The sequence below is a fragment of the Emydura macquarii genome, unplaced genomic scaffold, assembly GCF_026122565.2.
Source record: "Emydura macquarii macquarii isolate MOO-44397 ecotype Brisbane River unplaced genomic scaffold, CSIRO-AGI_Emac_v2 contig_1348, whole genome shotgun sequence".
Lineage (NCBI taxonomy): Eukaryota > Metazoa > Chordata > Testudines > Chelidae > Emydura > Emydura macquarii.
Window position 1 is genome coordinate 12,444,210 of NW_027131485.1, and position 15,963 is coordinate 12,460,172.

Consider the following 15,963-nt stretch of genomic DNA (forward strand, 5'->3'; position numbering starts at 1 on the left):
CATATAACGTGTTTTTATTGAAGTCTCGGCTTTGCTGAATACAAATTAACATTCACAGGACTAACGGAAAAAGCTTATGGAACTTGGGCTGATTTCTCTGCCAAGTGTTAGCTTTCCGTTACCTCTATCAGAACTACTAAAGCTTTTTATTTTTAAAGTCACAAAAATTATTAGCAGAAAATTTTTACTTTTTTTGACTATTCTTGAAAACGGCTCAACCATTTTTAAAAAAAGATTGAGTGAATATTTTAGAAATAAGTTGCTTCCTGAGTGAAAGCAAGTGTTCCAGATTTCAGTTAAAAACAAAACTTTGAGAACATTATAAGGAGCTAAAAATGATCTGTTAGAATAGAAATGCTTAGGCAGGCTTAATATAGGTGTCATAATATCTGTAATTATAAAAGTACTGTACAAATGGAACAGCTTATGGCAGTTATGCCTTGAAAGCTTTTATGATTCAGATTGTGAATATGTTGTTCTGCTCCACAACCCAGAAGCATTTATCCATCATTAATTCATATATAGTTCTCTGAAGATTATATTAATTACTGTCCTTTCTATTTTAGGATATTGAGACATTTGAAAAGAAAGGACCCCATGCAAATCAAACTGGAGCATTTAGAACAAGGATTTTCTCTGTATGTAAATGGAGCTAATTCAGAATCAAGAGACTATCGCAGAAAACCCATCTTTCAAGAATTTTTTAGAGGTGGGCTGCAGACTGCAAGGGCAAATGGTGAGTTAAAGTGACAATTACTCCATATCTGATTACAGTCACCATTTTAAACTTTCACTAATTAGACTTATAAGCCGTCGGCATGGCTACGGGTTGTAAGGAAGGTGAGTTGTGAGTGAATAAGGGTGGTGAGACAGTGTCAGCTGAACCTTGTGAAAATGAGGCTCCATTGCATCACTTCATCAAAGCACTAAAGCTAATATTACACTACAGATACAATCCTAGCAGGAAGACTGATTATAACTCACCGGAGCTCCAGCCAGATCCTGTATTTAATGTAAATTGGGAACAGAGGCTGCATACTTTGGCCTTTCCCCACCCACCCTCCTCAACATCCCATGCTGGGAGCAAGAATGCTGGAAGACCGAGACTTCAGCTGGAGACTGATCCTGGGCTATAGGAAATAGTCTGCATATTGAGAACTGGAACATCCAAGTGGGGTGAAAAAACTGCTAAATCTAGATATTGTCTAGTGTTAAAGGTTTAAGATTTATATTGTGTGTTGTTTTTTTTGGTACCTATCTCTGATTTCTTATGTCTATGACTTATTCTCACTTAAAGTTTGCCTTTCTTTAGTTAATAAACCTGTTTTACATTTTTAACTAAAACATTGTGTTTTAGTGAAGTGTTTGGAAAAATCCCAGCTCGGTTAACAAAAGTTGGTATATGTCTTCTCCATGCTGAGGGAAGGGGGTGAACCAGATGATAAACTTACTGGCCAGACTTCTGACCAGGGCAAGACATGGCAACTTTGGGGTGCAGGGCAGGGAACTGGGGCAGAATGTCTGGGCCCTTTCTCTGTGAGATTTATGAGTGCATCTGAGTGTTCATGAAATCTAGCTGCGCATAGGGCTTCACCTACTGTTGGGCTGAGTGATAACAGCAACTGGAGGGTTCTGCTGTTTGTCACTAGCAAAGTAGGTATGGGAGACACTCCAGTCTGAAGAGTTAAGAGGGCACAGCATTACCCCAGTCTCACGTTGCACCCCAGGAGGACCCATCACAAGGCTCTAGTTTGCTAGATGTTGGAACCAACATGGTTATAACCAAATATTGCTTTTTTCTCTTTTTTACCCTCATGAATTTGTCTAGATTATTGGATATCATGTCTTTGTCTGCTAGACAAAGCCCTCTAATATCAGAAATCTTTTTATGTACCAAGTTCTCTTAATTTTCTTTTTATAAGCTATACAAAGACTTCCAGAGGGGTAGCCATGTTAGTCTGTATACAGCAAAAACAACAAGAGTCCTGTAGCACTTCAAAGACTAACAAATTTAATTTCTGCAGGCATAAGCTTTCGTGGGCTGTAACCCACTTCGTTAGATGCAAGAAATAGAAATCAGATGGGGGGGTAGGTATATATATCCAAGGGTAAGGAACAACAATGAGGAGGGTAGGTGTTAGCAAAGTCCATTCAGTTAGAGTAGACTGAGCTCAAGTGTCTCACTGAAAGGCAGGTTTGCAAGTCTTAATTCATAGGCCTCAAACCTGTTACAATAAGCATTTTTAAATTAGCAGGTCCAAAGAACTTTCAACCAAGAATCCTTAAAGAGTTGCCCCAGGAAATCTCTGGGCACTAGTGTTCATTTTTAATACATCTTGGAATGATGAGGGATTCCAGAAGACTGGGAGAGTACTAATGTTGTGGCAATACTGAAAAAGGGCAAGCAGGATGAGTAGCCTGACAGCAATCCCAGGCAAAATAATGGAAGAGCTGATACAGGATTAAGTCAGTGAAGAATTGAAGGATAGGAATATAATTAATGCCAGTCAACACGATTTGATGAAAATAGAGCTTGTCAAATAAGCTTGATTTCATTCTTTGAGGAGATTACAAGTGTGGTTGATAAAGGTATAAGTATGAATGGGGGTCGATTTTGTGTTTGCCAAGGTGCCAGTTAGATATGAAAGCTGAAATCTAACAAACTAGATTTGCCAGTTAGATACATGTTATAGTCAATATCAGAATGGAATTTAATTGAGTTATCCCCTTTTTATTGAGTCCAGGGAGCTTTAGGTTAATAATTTTAATGCTAGGTTCTTCTCAGGTCAATTTTTACCTTAGACAATATTTCTAAAATCAGGACACTTCTTGTTCTTAACCAATCAATAATTTATTAATTCACCCAGAAATACATCCGTATACAATCAACAGTTCCGTAAAGTGTAGGTACAACCAATGTTTTAGGCAGGTACTAAACACAAAAGATAGTCTTGCAAACAGTTGTCACAGGCTACGGTTTGAGGCTCAGCTCTTCTACCACGTAACAATAAAATACTAAGATTTCTTATTATATTTGCAGAAGAACCTCAAAGTTACAAACACCTAGGGAATGGAGGTTGTTCATAACTCTGAAATGTTTGTAACTTGGAACAAAACATTATGGTTCTTTCAAAAGTTTACAACTGAACATTGACTTAATACAACTTTGAAACTTTATTATGCAGAAGAAAAATGCTGCTTTTAACTATTTTAATTTAAATTAAACGAGCACAGAAACAGATTCCTTACTCGGTCAAATCTTTTTTTTAAACTTCCACTTTATTTTTTAGTAGTTTATGTTTAACACAGTACTCTACTGTATTTGCTTTTTAAAAAAATATTTTTTGGTCTCTGCTGCTGCCTGATTGAGTGCTTACAGTTCCAAATGAGGTGTGTGGTTGATTCGTCAGTTTGTAACTCTGGTGTTGTAACTCTGAGGTTCTACTGTACTTATGCTCTCCAATCGCCAGTTCTTTACTATCGCTAACATATTTATCATACTTCTAGTATTCCTCCAAGAAGTAAGGGTACATTTAGTTTAAAGAATGTTTTTTTACTTTTTACTTTTACTTTAAGAATGTGGTCCCTGCTGTTGAACGGTTTGGTCTGAAAGGGACAAGTTTAAAATATCAAGCAATTATTTAAGGTTATTGTTTTATTGTCTATTGCTTTAAATCTATTAGGTCAATTTGCTTAGATTTACAAAGGAGAGCATGCAAAGAGAATTAGTTAAAATCCAAAATATGATTTCTTAAGATCTCACTAGAAACTGTAGACTCATTAAGATAATTTTCAGTTATTTATATTAAAGAACAGAAGGTGAAATACAATCTTATATGAAATCTCACCACTTCTTATCCATTAATCCTGGAAGAGGGGAGTCCTTTCCACATGGATAATCCAAACATCAGTAACAGTTCTGGAAACTGCAGCTTGTTTGTGGGTTGAATTCTGCTTCCTCTTGTAACCCTGAAAGGGTTTTTCACAGGGGTTCATCAAGCTCTGGGAACCCCAGTTTATATATCCTGTTTTCATGTTTGTTAGAGGGCAATCCCCTTTTTTTTCTATTAAACACATGCCAACTGAGTGCTCAGATTTCAGCTCTCTGTTTCTCTGCTACTTTCATTAATACCCAGTAAATGGCAATGGTGGTATATAACAGATTTCTTCAGTCTTTTTCTTATCAGAGCTTTTCATGTTTGAAACATTTGAAGGATTGTATTTCAGTATTAGCGCTGAATGTTAATTGGATTTTCCTTCTAAGCAATTTATTTTAATAATTCAAAGTTATACTCTGATTGGGTACTCGTCTTTCAATATTATTTTCCTTCTTGTGTCATATGAGTCATTCCACTTCTATAGTGCAACAATCATTTAGAAAGAAAGCCAACAAAATTCCTTATAATCTTTTAAAATCCAGTTGACATAGTCAGGATGATATTTGATTTCATATAAGCACGTCACATCCTTTAGGGCTTACAATAGAACAGGGGTGGCCAGCTAGTCAGAGACAAAGAGCCACAATTACCTTTTCAGTTTATCGTCACCCTCCTCCATTCCGCTGATCCCTCAGTGGCAGCTTGTCAATTTCACTTGTCAGTTTCCCCTCCTCTCTTACCCTCCAGGGAAAAGCTTGTCAATTTCAAAGAGCCAGGGGCTTTTGTATGACCAGAGAGCCAGGTATGGCTCAGGAGCCGTGGGTTGGCCACCCCTGCAATAGAATAAGAGTCATTATCTCCCTATGGAGAGCTTGTTTATCTGGTTCATGAAGGCATACAAATGTTAAGCTTCTAATTTGGGGTGAAAGGCATATTGGTGGGATGAAACAGATTGTCCATGGTATATTTGATTCATAAAGCAAACAGAATTGAGGTGAAAACATGTGAACTGGACTTCCTGCAGTAAACAGGAAATTTTATCCCCTAACATAAGAAGCTGTTCTTTGAGTTTAAATTAGTCACGCTTCCCTGCTCATCTCTTGATTGTGATTCACTTATAGAATGCATTGCTTAGGAAGGAAGGCAGGGTGTTACTGTGACCCAAGGACCTCTTGAGGCCAACTGGGAGAGGGCACAGAGGTACGTAGAGGTACAGGTATCTGCTAGCTTCACCAAAAGAATGTCATGTAAGATCTCTAATGAAAGCTTGTGTCACACTGGTCATCATAATGACATGTATGTATGGAATATAAGTGAGGCGTTATCTATATATGTTGAAAATTGTGTTCTCTAGGGTTTGTAATTGAAGGCAGGTCACTCAAAGGTACCTTGCCTTGAGACAAACTTCTCCAGACAGGAGGTGGGAGATGCTTTTCTCCCTAGCTAACCATTGTGTATCTTACAATAGAAGTCTAATAGCATACTGAGTTAAATGCTAATGAGTTCCTCCCTTAGATTTAGGTAATCCACCTTCTTGAAATGTGGTAGCCAGCCCAGTCACACATGGGGACTTTGGTCAGTTTAACACCACCACTCGGGTGTGGTTTTTCACAGCCCTGACCAACTTAAACCAACCTAATTTTCTAGTGTAGACCAGGCCACAGATATACTTACAGGTCTTATGGTCATCAGCTTCCATCTTCCTCACTAGCAGCTGCTTCCTTTTCTGGTGCACTGCTGCAAGAAAAGGTTCAAGTTCTGTGGCAAATTCCACCGCGTCTCAGTGTGTCTTTCTTTGGCCTCTGTGTGATGATCTTGATCTGCAAGTCCAAGTCCAACTGAACATCTATAAATTGGTCCAGTTTATCCTGGAAGATAAATCCTTAGTGGTATCCGGATATGTCAGGAGCACAAGCTAGTTCAAATGGGATTTCTTCTTTTCCTTTCCTGTTAGCTCATAGCTGTGCCTTTTGCAGCTCAGATTGATGGCTAGCTCCAAAACAAGTCAGGGACGTGTACAAGGTCTGGGAAACTCAGTGTCTTTTCTGGTGGTAAGTTCTGCAGCACTGTCAGAGCTGGGCCACCCAAGTTGGCTGCTAGAAACCTCCCTCATCCCTCTTCCCAGCCAGTCATGTCAGCTATAATGTTGAATTGAGCCAAATAAGCCTTCCAGGGAGCTTTTCCTTCAAACACAGTGGGGCTTTTGCATTATTTGACCCAGGATAGCCCAACTTCTCCCCTCTCTGGGCCTCTGTGGGTTACAAATGGAACACTATTGTAAATGTTTGATCTTACCCAAGTCTTGTGGCTGGTTCACTTCTTCATCTAGGTGGCTGCTTTCAACTGTGGCCTATAACCCTTTAATTTCTTCTGTGGCAGAGTGTTTAGCTCCTTGCAGCAGGTCATCTTGGTTGACAAGTTCTAGATTGGCTAAAGCTTGCTTGGTCTCCACTGTTTCATGAAAGAACTTTTGATCTATGGCAGCCAGATTCTTCTCATCATTACGTTTTACCATCTGAGGCCAGATCTACACTACACAAGTCGATATAACAACATTGCTCAAGGATGTGAAAAATCCACACCCCATAGCGACTTAGCCTTAACCCACCTGTGTAGACACCACTATATCCTCAGGAGAGCGTCTCTTGCTGACATAGCAACCGCTCTTTGCGGAGGTGGAGTTAAAGTGTCTTCACCAGAAGCGCTACCGCGGTGCAGCTATATTGGTACAGCTGTGCCAAAGCAAGTTTGTAGTGTAAACCTGCCCCCAGACTGGGAGTTTTGTAGTGGGGCTTCTCACAGGGGTACCATTTAAAGGTGGGACACCTGTCCGCCACTGATGTTTTGTGCCACATAATTGTACAATATGGGGCGGCACTGGGTGGGCTTGCAGGGGCTATAGCCATCCCAAAATCTGCCTTAGTCCCCCTGTAGCCACCTTTCCCAGAGCTGGGTGCCTGGCCAGCAGCTGCCATTCTCCAGCTGCACAGCTCCTGCCGCCGTGGCAGTCTCCCCTTCTTTGGGAAGCTGATCCATGGCTGGCGTTACGCTGTGGGGTTTGCTTGATGCTACAGGTGGCTGTGCCCGAGTGGGTCTCCGCTGAGCTAGGGTGGGGGGGACAAGGAGCCTCTCTGTGTTGCTGGTGCCTCTGACTCAGGAGTGGGAGCTGCGGCTGCTGCTGCTGCTGCTGTACTGAACAAGCATATAGGCTCCTGAGTGCTCAGCTTAAAGAGACAGTGTACTGACACACTCACTCAGGCACACACGACACACACAGTCTCCCACATATGCTCCCCCCAACTCTCACTTACTCATTCTTGCCAACACACACACACTCATATTATTATTGTTCTTGTTTTTGTTACTCCTGTCAAAATGTGTAATGCACATATATTCTCTGTAATTTTATTTTTTCAAAGTGTGTTAAAGATTACAGTACTGTTATTTTATTTTTTTGACTCATCTGTGCATTTCATAATTTTATTTCTCTCTTACGTTAAAATTTAATTCTTTGAATAGTGAGTTCTAAAATGCCCAATCTGTCCTGGCTGGAGTAACTATCATTATTACTTTTACTACTATATTGTGCTTTGTCATTCACTATTTAAAGTGGTACAATTGAATAATAGTATGCTTCTACAATGTAAATTTATCTTGCACTCACTTTAGCAGTTCTATTTAAAAAAAATAAAATAAAAAAATAAAAAGCTAAACACAGAACTGTAGACCTGCACAGATGATGGTCGTTTGTTTTCAAATTGTATTTTTAATTATATCTTTAAAATAACTTACATTTTGAACAGAAATAAGCATGGTTCCAAGTTTGATCCTAAATGTTAGTGAGTCACATACGTGATTGTAATTGGTAAACATAAATGCCAAAATAATTAGAAAAATAAATTCCCATTCTTAATAAAAGAGGAAAAAAAACCTTAATCACATATGTTGTTATGGGTTGGGTTAAAACCCCATCGAGGTAAGTAGGTGTGAATGGCATATCTGTTCCCTCACACTCTTTCATACTATGTAAGAGACTGTCAAACACGGGGCCTTACCTTGTAAGATTGGACTTTAGCAATGACAGCAGCAACATCTCCAGTCTATCTCAAAATAACTTATTTTTTCCAAAAGACAGTTATTACCATCTAAAAGACTCTCAGACAAGGGTTTTTTCCTTTTAATAACTCTCTAGCTAAAGGAAAAAAAGAACAAGAAATGTTAAAATAAAAGCCTTGCTTAGTGGTTCCCAACTTTTTTCGCTCGAGGGCCACAAATATGATTTTTATAACCCTGAAGGATCACCAGTCTCTGCCAGCAGCCCCCTTTCCCTTCCATCCCCCCACTGCAGCCAGCAAGAAGGAGTTCAGTGAGGAGGATCTCCCTTCCCCCTGGCTGCAGCAGGGAACTCTGCGCTCCACCTAGTTTTCTAGGCAGTGGCTCCCTGTTACAGCCAGGGGGAGGGGAGCATTGATCTCCCCTCCTTCTGGCTCCAGCAGGACCCCAGTGTTAGAGAGCCAGACGGAGCGCTTTGCCATGCTCCCTGCTATAGCCAAGGGGCGGGGAGCGCTGAACTCCCATCCGCTTGGTTGCAGCAAGGAGCCTGCACCGTCTTTCAGCCTTGAGGCAACGTGCTCTGCCTGGGTCCTGTGGCAGCAGCAGCTCCCGTCCTCAGCCAGCGGGAGGGGAGCACAGGCAATTTTGAAAGCCATGGGGCCTGCGGTCCACGGGTTGCTTTAACTGTTTTTCTTTTCTTTCCTGTGTCTTTAAATACTAAAATAAAAAAAATTAATAGTTCGTTTGCCATACTAAGCAGGATGAATGAGGTCTTCATGTACCTTGTTTAACACTGGTTAATGTTAGTACAACAGTTTTTAAGGCATTGTAGTTAAAGGCAGGTCACTCGGAGGTAGCATGTCTTGAGATAAATGTCTTTAGGCAGGAGGTAGGAGACATTTATCTCCCTAACTAACCATTGTCATTGTGTGTCTTAAATAGCAGTCTATTAACATACTAAAACAAATGCTAATGAAGAGCTTATATGGACTTCAAAAGAAAATTAACAGGAAGAGATAAACAGCAGTGGGTGGGGGAGAATACTTTTTTCAGATGAAGATCAAAGGTCTGGTCTGGTCTATCTGGGGATGAAAAAGATGCCTTTTGTCTTGGCATCCTTTTCCTAGAAGGTAAACTGATAGTGGGTTGCTTCATGAAAAAGGGATCTCAGCCAGCTTGTTTGAAAAATGCTAGAAAGGATGTTGGATGAGAGAAACTTCTTTAGATAGGAAGATAACTTGTCTGTTGAGTTTAGGCTGTACAACGCATGTTATGATTTAATTTTGTATGTAACCCTTTGTTTCCAAAATGTCTCTGTGCTATCATATGAATCTCTAATCTTTGTTAAATAAACCTATACTTAGGTTTGCTATACTTAGGTTTGCTTACAGAGAAAGTAAGTGTTGTGTGCTAAGCCAAGATGAACAAGTAAGCTCTGGTGTACTGTTCCTTTGGGGCCAGCGGCTCTGGTAATTCTGTGAGTATCCAGTGGAGCAGAGGATACTTGGAAGGTTGGTGTGTGCCTGTCACTAACCTGTAAAGAGAGCGGAGTCTGTGAAGGCAGTTGATGGTGTTACCAGTAGCTGGTGGTGTCAGGGCGGTGACCCCAGGCAGGCACAGACAAGGTTCACTCATGATGAGGGCAGGTGGTAATGAGGTTCCTCCCCCCCAGGGAGCATCACACTTGTGTTTAACTTTTTGTGTGACATTGGAGTCACTGGGGAACCTTATAAACATAATTGAAAGAATTCCAAGGAGGATATGCGTTATCAATTAAATTGTCTCTAATTTCTGTTTCAGATTCTGGCACAGCAGCCCAACTAAAAGAAATAGAACTGCAAGGACGCAGCACACAGACAGCGCCAAGCAAAATCCAGCGTAAAGGATGGTGTCAGGTATGGAGTGGCAGGAAAGAATGCATCCTTGGTGAATTGTTTTGGGGCAGCAACAAATTTGTTGGGTGGCCCTTTCCTGACCCTAATTACAGCCTTTAGTGTTGCAGCATTACACAGGGAAACACGATGCAGTTCCTCTAGCCTGAGCGGTAGTCAGTAGGGAATTCCTATATTATTGAATTAACGAAAAAGAGCAGCATGTACTGGTAGTGGGTATTGATTCACCGTGGGAGCATAGTGGTCGTCAGCCCTGCAGTTGTTTACTCCACAGAGAAAAAAGTATTTTTTAAAAATCTCACAAGTGATCAGTTTATCAGAATTCAGTAGGCTGTGTGTGAAGTAAGATGTCTCGAGTATGACATTTTACCAGTTTTCTCTGGAAGTTTAAGTTTGACAAGATGAATTCATATGGGTGCTCCCTACCACTAGTTGCAGTAGGAAGTGTGCATGCCCCAAACAGCTAATATTTGTAATAGGATCCCTATAGAAAGAGAAGGGAACATGATTGCCACCTAATGTTATTGGGGCTGTTGATTAGACCAGGGAGCAGAAAGAATGTATTGCTGCAGGAATCGGTTTGTAGCAGAATGTACGTAACGTTTGTGTGCCCACTATATTATCTTTCTTCAGTGATTTATTCTGCTTATTTTCATAGATTTTAAGGCCAGAAGGGATCATTGTGATAATCTAGTCTAACCTTCTGTATGACACAGGCTATAGAATTAGTCAAATTTGTAAATTTTACAGGTCTAGCCTGGACTGATTTTAAAGCAAGATGATTGAAATAACTGATTTCAATCAATGATACAGATATAAGCTTGATAACTTGTACATGTCTCACTCAAGCAGTGACTTGCCTTAAAAAATTTCTTCAGTCTTTATTTTTGATATATCAATTTTTTACTATAATATTGGATCAAATGTCTTCAAAATATAGTACATGCACCTATTTCATTGGAATTCCTGGGAGATTTATCACTAATGGTAGCAGGATCAGATCCTACATAAGGACCATTACTCAAACTAAACTAAATCCAACCACAGAGAGCAGCTGGCTAGACATTTTTTAAAAACCAAACATTTTCTTTGTTAGGTTTATACTTTCAGCAAAATATTCAGTACTGTATTATACTGAAATGATAAAATATTGCAAGTAATCTGTCATCCTGTGACGGCCACAACTAATAGTCTCCCTAGTGAACCACCTGTATGGTTTTTCGACTTACACATCGGTCCAGAGGAAATGGCAATAGAGTCAGCCAATCTAAATATTCTGGATCTATCATCTGTCATCCTTTCCATCAGCAGTATGCTTTTCTAAACTGTTTCTTTTTTACTACCAAGCCTTGTACCTGTTCATCACACTTTGCACATTTGTCCCATAATTTTTTTAATTATTTTTTATTATTATTATTATATTGACACTGTCAGTAGGTACAGGAACACCTTCAGCATATTTTCCAGTAAGGTAGTTTCTCTGACCTAGAGACCTGACAGGCTTTTCCTCTAAAATGGGTAATAAGATACCTGAGCAATCTAAACTGGGGTTTCTCAACCCATGGGTCAAAACCCAAAATTGGGTCATCAGAATGTTTCAAAGGGTTGCATGGCAGCTTCTATGGCTCCTGTCCCATGGGGCTGGCTGGACTCGCCTCCCTGCTCCAGGCACTGTAACCTCTGGGATCCCATCGCTGCTCAGGTTTAGCCCAGCTGTCATGACGATGGGAGTTCCGGTAGGCCAAATTTGAGTGAGTGGAACTGGAACCCCATGGGCCAGGTCACAACTCCACTCACACAGATTTGGTCCAGTCAGGGGACAGGGTCAAACCTGAATGTCACTGCAACATCAGAGGTTGCAACACCCGGAGTGGAGAGCCAAGCCCAGCCAGCCCCACAGCACAGGAGCTGCAGGAGCTGCTACTGTGGAGTGAGGGCTAGGCAGGATCCAACCCTCCCAGGGGACAGGATCTGACCAAAATCACCCCAGGGCCTCTACCCCCAGACTATTTATTGGGTTGCAGCAGGCTATAAACATTTAAAAATGGGTCCAAAAACATTGAGAACCACTGATCTAGACTAAGCATTATATCAGTCCCATCACCATATGGGCACCTTAAATCAAATGTATAGTTTGAAGTCTCTCATTAATTTAGTTTCCTCCTTTGGAGACAGCTGGAATAGGTCTACATAGAGCTGTTTATGTGGTGGCTTCTTGCAATTTGACAGAGAGCCCTAATGGAGCATGGTTGCAGGTCACACAGGGTTTGGACACTGAATGTAGCTTCTGTACTTTGCTTTTCCCCAGTAAATGTTAAAAGGCTGGGAGGAATTTGGCTCTAAAAGTAATGAGTTTTAGACTTCAACCAACAAAGCACTTAAGCACATGCTTAACTTTAAGTACAAGTTGCCCCAAGGACTACATTACATATTAAACATCATTAGTCATTCTTTAGTTCAGGCTATAAAATTTCTTTATGCATTTGAAGTTTATAGTGTGTAATAAACAATGTTGAGGACTGTACAGAACATACATTAAATCATATTTGTGCTGCCAATTTCATACATGTGAATTGTGCAAAGCATTGAGCCATTCCAACATATTACACTATTTTTCCATGTAAGTGACTTTAAAATGTAATGATCTTAAATAACTATTGTTATAATGAAATAAATGGTTATAAGTTTAGATTTAAATTGTTAAACAAATCTAATCCTGAAAAAAACCCAACCCATTAGTGACTCCTGTGTCAGTCCACAACTAGCAGGTTTGTAGCAACCTGTTCCATTCCTTTCCTTTCTGGAAACTGCTTTTCTCTTGTGAAGTCAAATGGTATTTAAAATAAAGTGAAGATAGGAGTTAATTAAACTTCTTTCTGTACTTCAGATGATAGAGAATCCACTGCATCTCTACATAACTATTCCAGTAGTTAATTACCCTCACTATTAAGCATTTGTACCTTATTTCTAACCTGAATTTGTCTAGTTTTAACTTCCAGCCGTTGAATCATCTTATCTGCTAAATTAAAGAGCTCTCTGCTATCAAAATTCTCTTCTCCTTGTAGGTACTTGTAAACTGTGATCAAGTCAGCGCTTAACCTTCTCTTGGATAAACTAAATAGATTGAGCATTTTAAGTCTATCACTGTAAAGCATGATTTCCCAACCTCTATTCATATGTTGGTACTCCTTTCTGCATCCTGTCCAATTTTTTCAACATCCTCTTTCAAGTGTTCACACCAGAACTGGACACAGTAACCAAAAATGGGCTCCATATTGGTGTAATGCTACTACCTTATTCTTACTTGATATTCCCCTGCTTACACATACAGGGATCAGGTTCACCCTCTTAACCAACGGGTGATGAGTCAGATGGCTAATGTGGAGACACTGCACCATTGCTACTTACATTGGTGCAATCTGATTGATTCAGCTCTCTATTGTAAATGCAGCCATTGCTAATACTTGCAACAATAGTAGATAAAATTTCAGATGGGAGGGTATTTTTAAGTTAATAGTATCCCTTTAAACTTGGGAAGGAATATTTTTTCAGTTACATTTGAATGTTTATGTATATCTAATATGCATAGATATTGCATTGTATGAAGCATGTGGTAACTGCATACTTAATTTGCTAATAGCAGAAGTAAGATGTGATTTGTTTGTTTCTTTTTATAGAAAACGGTGCAGATTAAAACCGAAAGTGGCTCTAGACTCTGCATTTCACCTCCTCCTGAGTACTCTGATGATTTTGAACCTTATGAAAGCCTGAACATGGAGACAGATGACTATCATGTTAATTGTTCCCAGGTACAGATTGACTCTTGCTGTGGCATTGCTCATAATCAAATGTGAGTCTAAATGAAACCTATTATAAAGTATATGAGTAACTAGAGCATTTGGCAGTGGTTAAAAGTGACACCAGAAGGGTAAAAAATGAAAACATCTAATGTGTCCTTTAAAAAGTATCAACTTAATCTAATTCAGTCTACAACACTAAAATACCTCAATCGTAATTGTATGTCTTTTGCATGGTGTCACTCCAGGGCAGAATTAAGGTCTCTGCTGAAGGAAAGCTTTCAGTCCTTAGGGTGATTGTCCACAAAGATTCCACTCTTGGTGTGTATCCTCCCCATGCACTTGAGATTGATTTGTTTTTGGCTAGCAGTGTATTTTGGGGACTGCCTGTGCTTTAGGTGCCCTCATGCCCCTCCACCCAAGGGCATACAGGATGAGTGTTCCCAACCACCACTCAGTTCCTTCTTACCATCCATGGCTGCAAGAGATAACCTTTGGCAGTGTCTGCGTTTCTTGACTGGATGTAATGAGTGCATGATTTTCTGTCTAGATAAAATGGAATCTTTCAGGAAGATACCCAGGGTATTCATGGCTGTTGCTGACAGGGTTAAAGGCCAGCCTATGGTCACAGATGATCCAAGTGGGCCTCTAACTGCATACGGCCTCAATAACAGTTAGCAAGGAAAGATTCATAGATTCTAAGGCTAGAATGGACCATTGTGTTAATCCATTCTGACTTCCTTTATAATACAGACCAGAGAACATCCCCAAAATAATTCCTAAAACAGATTTTTTAGAAAAACATCCCATCTTGATTTTAAAAATTGTCAGCGAATGGGAATCTACCACCACCCTTGGTAAATTGTTCCAATGGTTAATTACTCTCACAATTGAAAATGTACGCCTTATTTCCAGTCTGAATTTATCTACCTTCAACTTCCAATCATTGGATCATGTTACACCTTTCTCTGGTAGATTGAAGAGCCTGTTATTTAAATATTGTCATTTCTTAATCTTCTCTTTGTTAAGCTAAATAGTTTGAGCTTCTTCAGTGTATCATTGTAAGGCATGTTTTTTAATCCTTTAATCATTTTCATGGCTCTTCTCTGAACCCTCTCCAATTTATCAGCATTCTTCTGGAATTGTGGACACCAAAATTGGACACAGTCACACCAGTGCCAAATACAGTAGTAAAATAACCTCTCTTCTAACCCACTCAAGATTCCCCTGTTTATGCATCTCATGATTGAATTAGCTCTTTTGGCCACAACATCACAATAGAAGCTAATGTTCAGCTGATTATCCACCACAATCCACCACCAGATCTTTTTCAGAGTAACTGATTCCCAGAATAGTGTCCCTCATCCTGTAAGTATGCCCTACATTTTTGTTCCCAGATGTATATACATTTACATTTAGCCATATTAAAAAGCATATTGTTTGCTTGCACCCAGTTTACCAAGCGATCCATATCGCTCTGAATCAATGGCCCGTTTTCTTCCTTATTTACTGCTCTTCCAATTTTTGTCAATGGCAAACTTCATCAGTGATGATTTTATGTTTACTTCCAGGCCATTGATAAAAATGTTAATAGTTAAGAACTCTATAGCATTATTCACCAGATCATTTTGACAGATTTCCATGCCTTCTTTTTGGTTTTATGTCCCGACCCCGGTCTCATATTTGGTCATGTACGCTTTTTGTGTGGTTGGCCATTTTGAAAAAAAAAACATTTTATGGGGAACTTCAGATGATTTGTATGTGTGGGGTTTTTTTACATACCATTGTTAGAAGAAAGTAGGGTTTTTTACACACTTTTAGAGAAAAATAAATGTATAGGATTTTAGATAATTTACAAAATAAAACGGATTATTACAAAGTGATAAAGAAATGAAAAATGTCAGAAAAGAGAGTTTTAAAACTGCACTAAAGGAATAAAGTTTTGAAACACAAACATGTTAACAAGTCTTTTTAGAGAAAAAAAATAAATCTTTATGCATTTTTTTAAAATAAAAGTTGTTGCACTGGCCATCCAGGTGCCAGCTCTTGCCATGGCTTTAGGCCTTAGCCAAACACTGACAACTTAATTGCTGGAAACCAGTCTGTTTCACCTACGTGTTAATATGGTTATGATGGGTATTGGATTTATTGGTGTTTAGACATTATGAAATGCTTGTAAGTTGCTGCATGCATCAGTCTCACTTATAATATTTTTCTCACATGCCATAAAGTAATATTTAAGTTTTTGCTTTGTAACTGTAAAAAATGTTTGCTCTGAAGCTGTGAATCCAGTCAGAAGGGATTGTCTCCTGCCCATCAAGAAGGCTCATCACTTAGGACGGA

General features: G+C 39.6%; 1 protein-coding gene across 3 annotated transcripts in view; it reads left to right on the forward strand.

The window, feature by feature from the left end:
* Positions 1-15,963, forward strand: part of KATNIP (katanin interacting protein) — a 136,136-nt gene that overhangs the window by 4,694 nt on the left and 115,479 nt on the right. For all 3 annotated transcript variants that reach the window (XM_067551201.1, XM_067551203.1, XM_067551202.1), the window contains exons 2-4: positions 567-736; positions 9,732-9,826; positions 13,501-13,632. In XM_067551201.1, the coding sequence (XP_067407302.1) occupies positions 567-736; positions 9,732-9,826; positions 13,501-13,632 (397 nt within the window). The remainder of the gene's footprint in view (positions 1-566; positions 737-9,731; positions 9,827-13,500; positions 13,633-15,963) is intronic.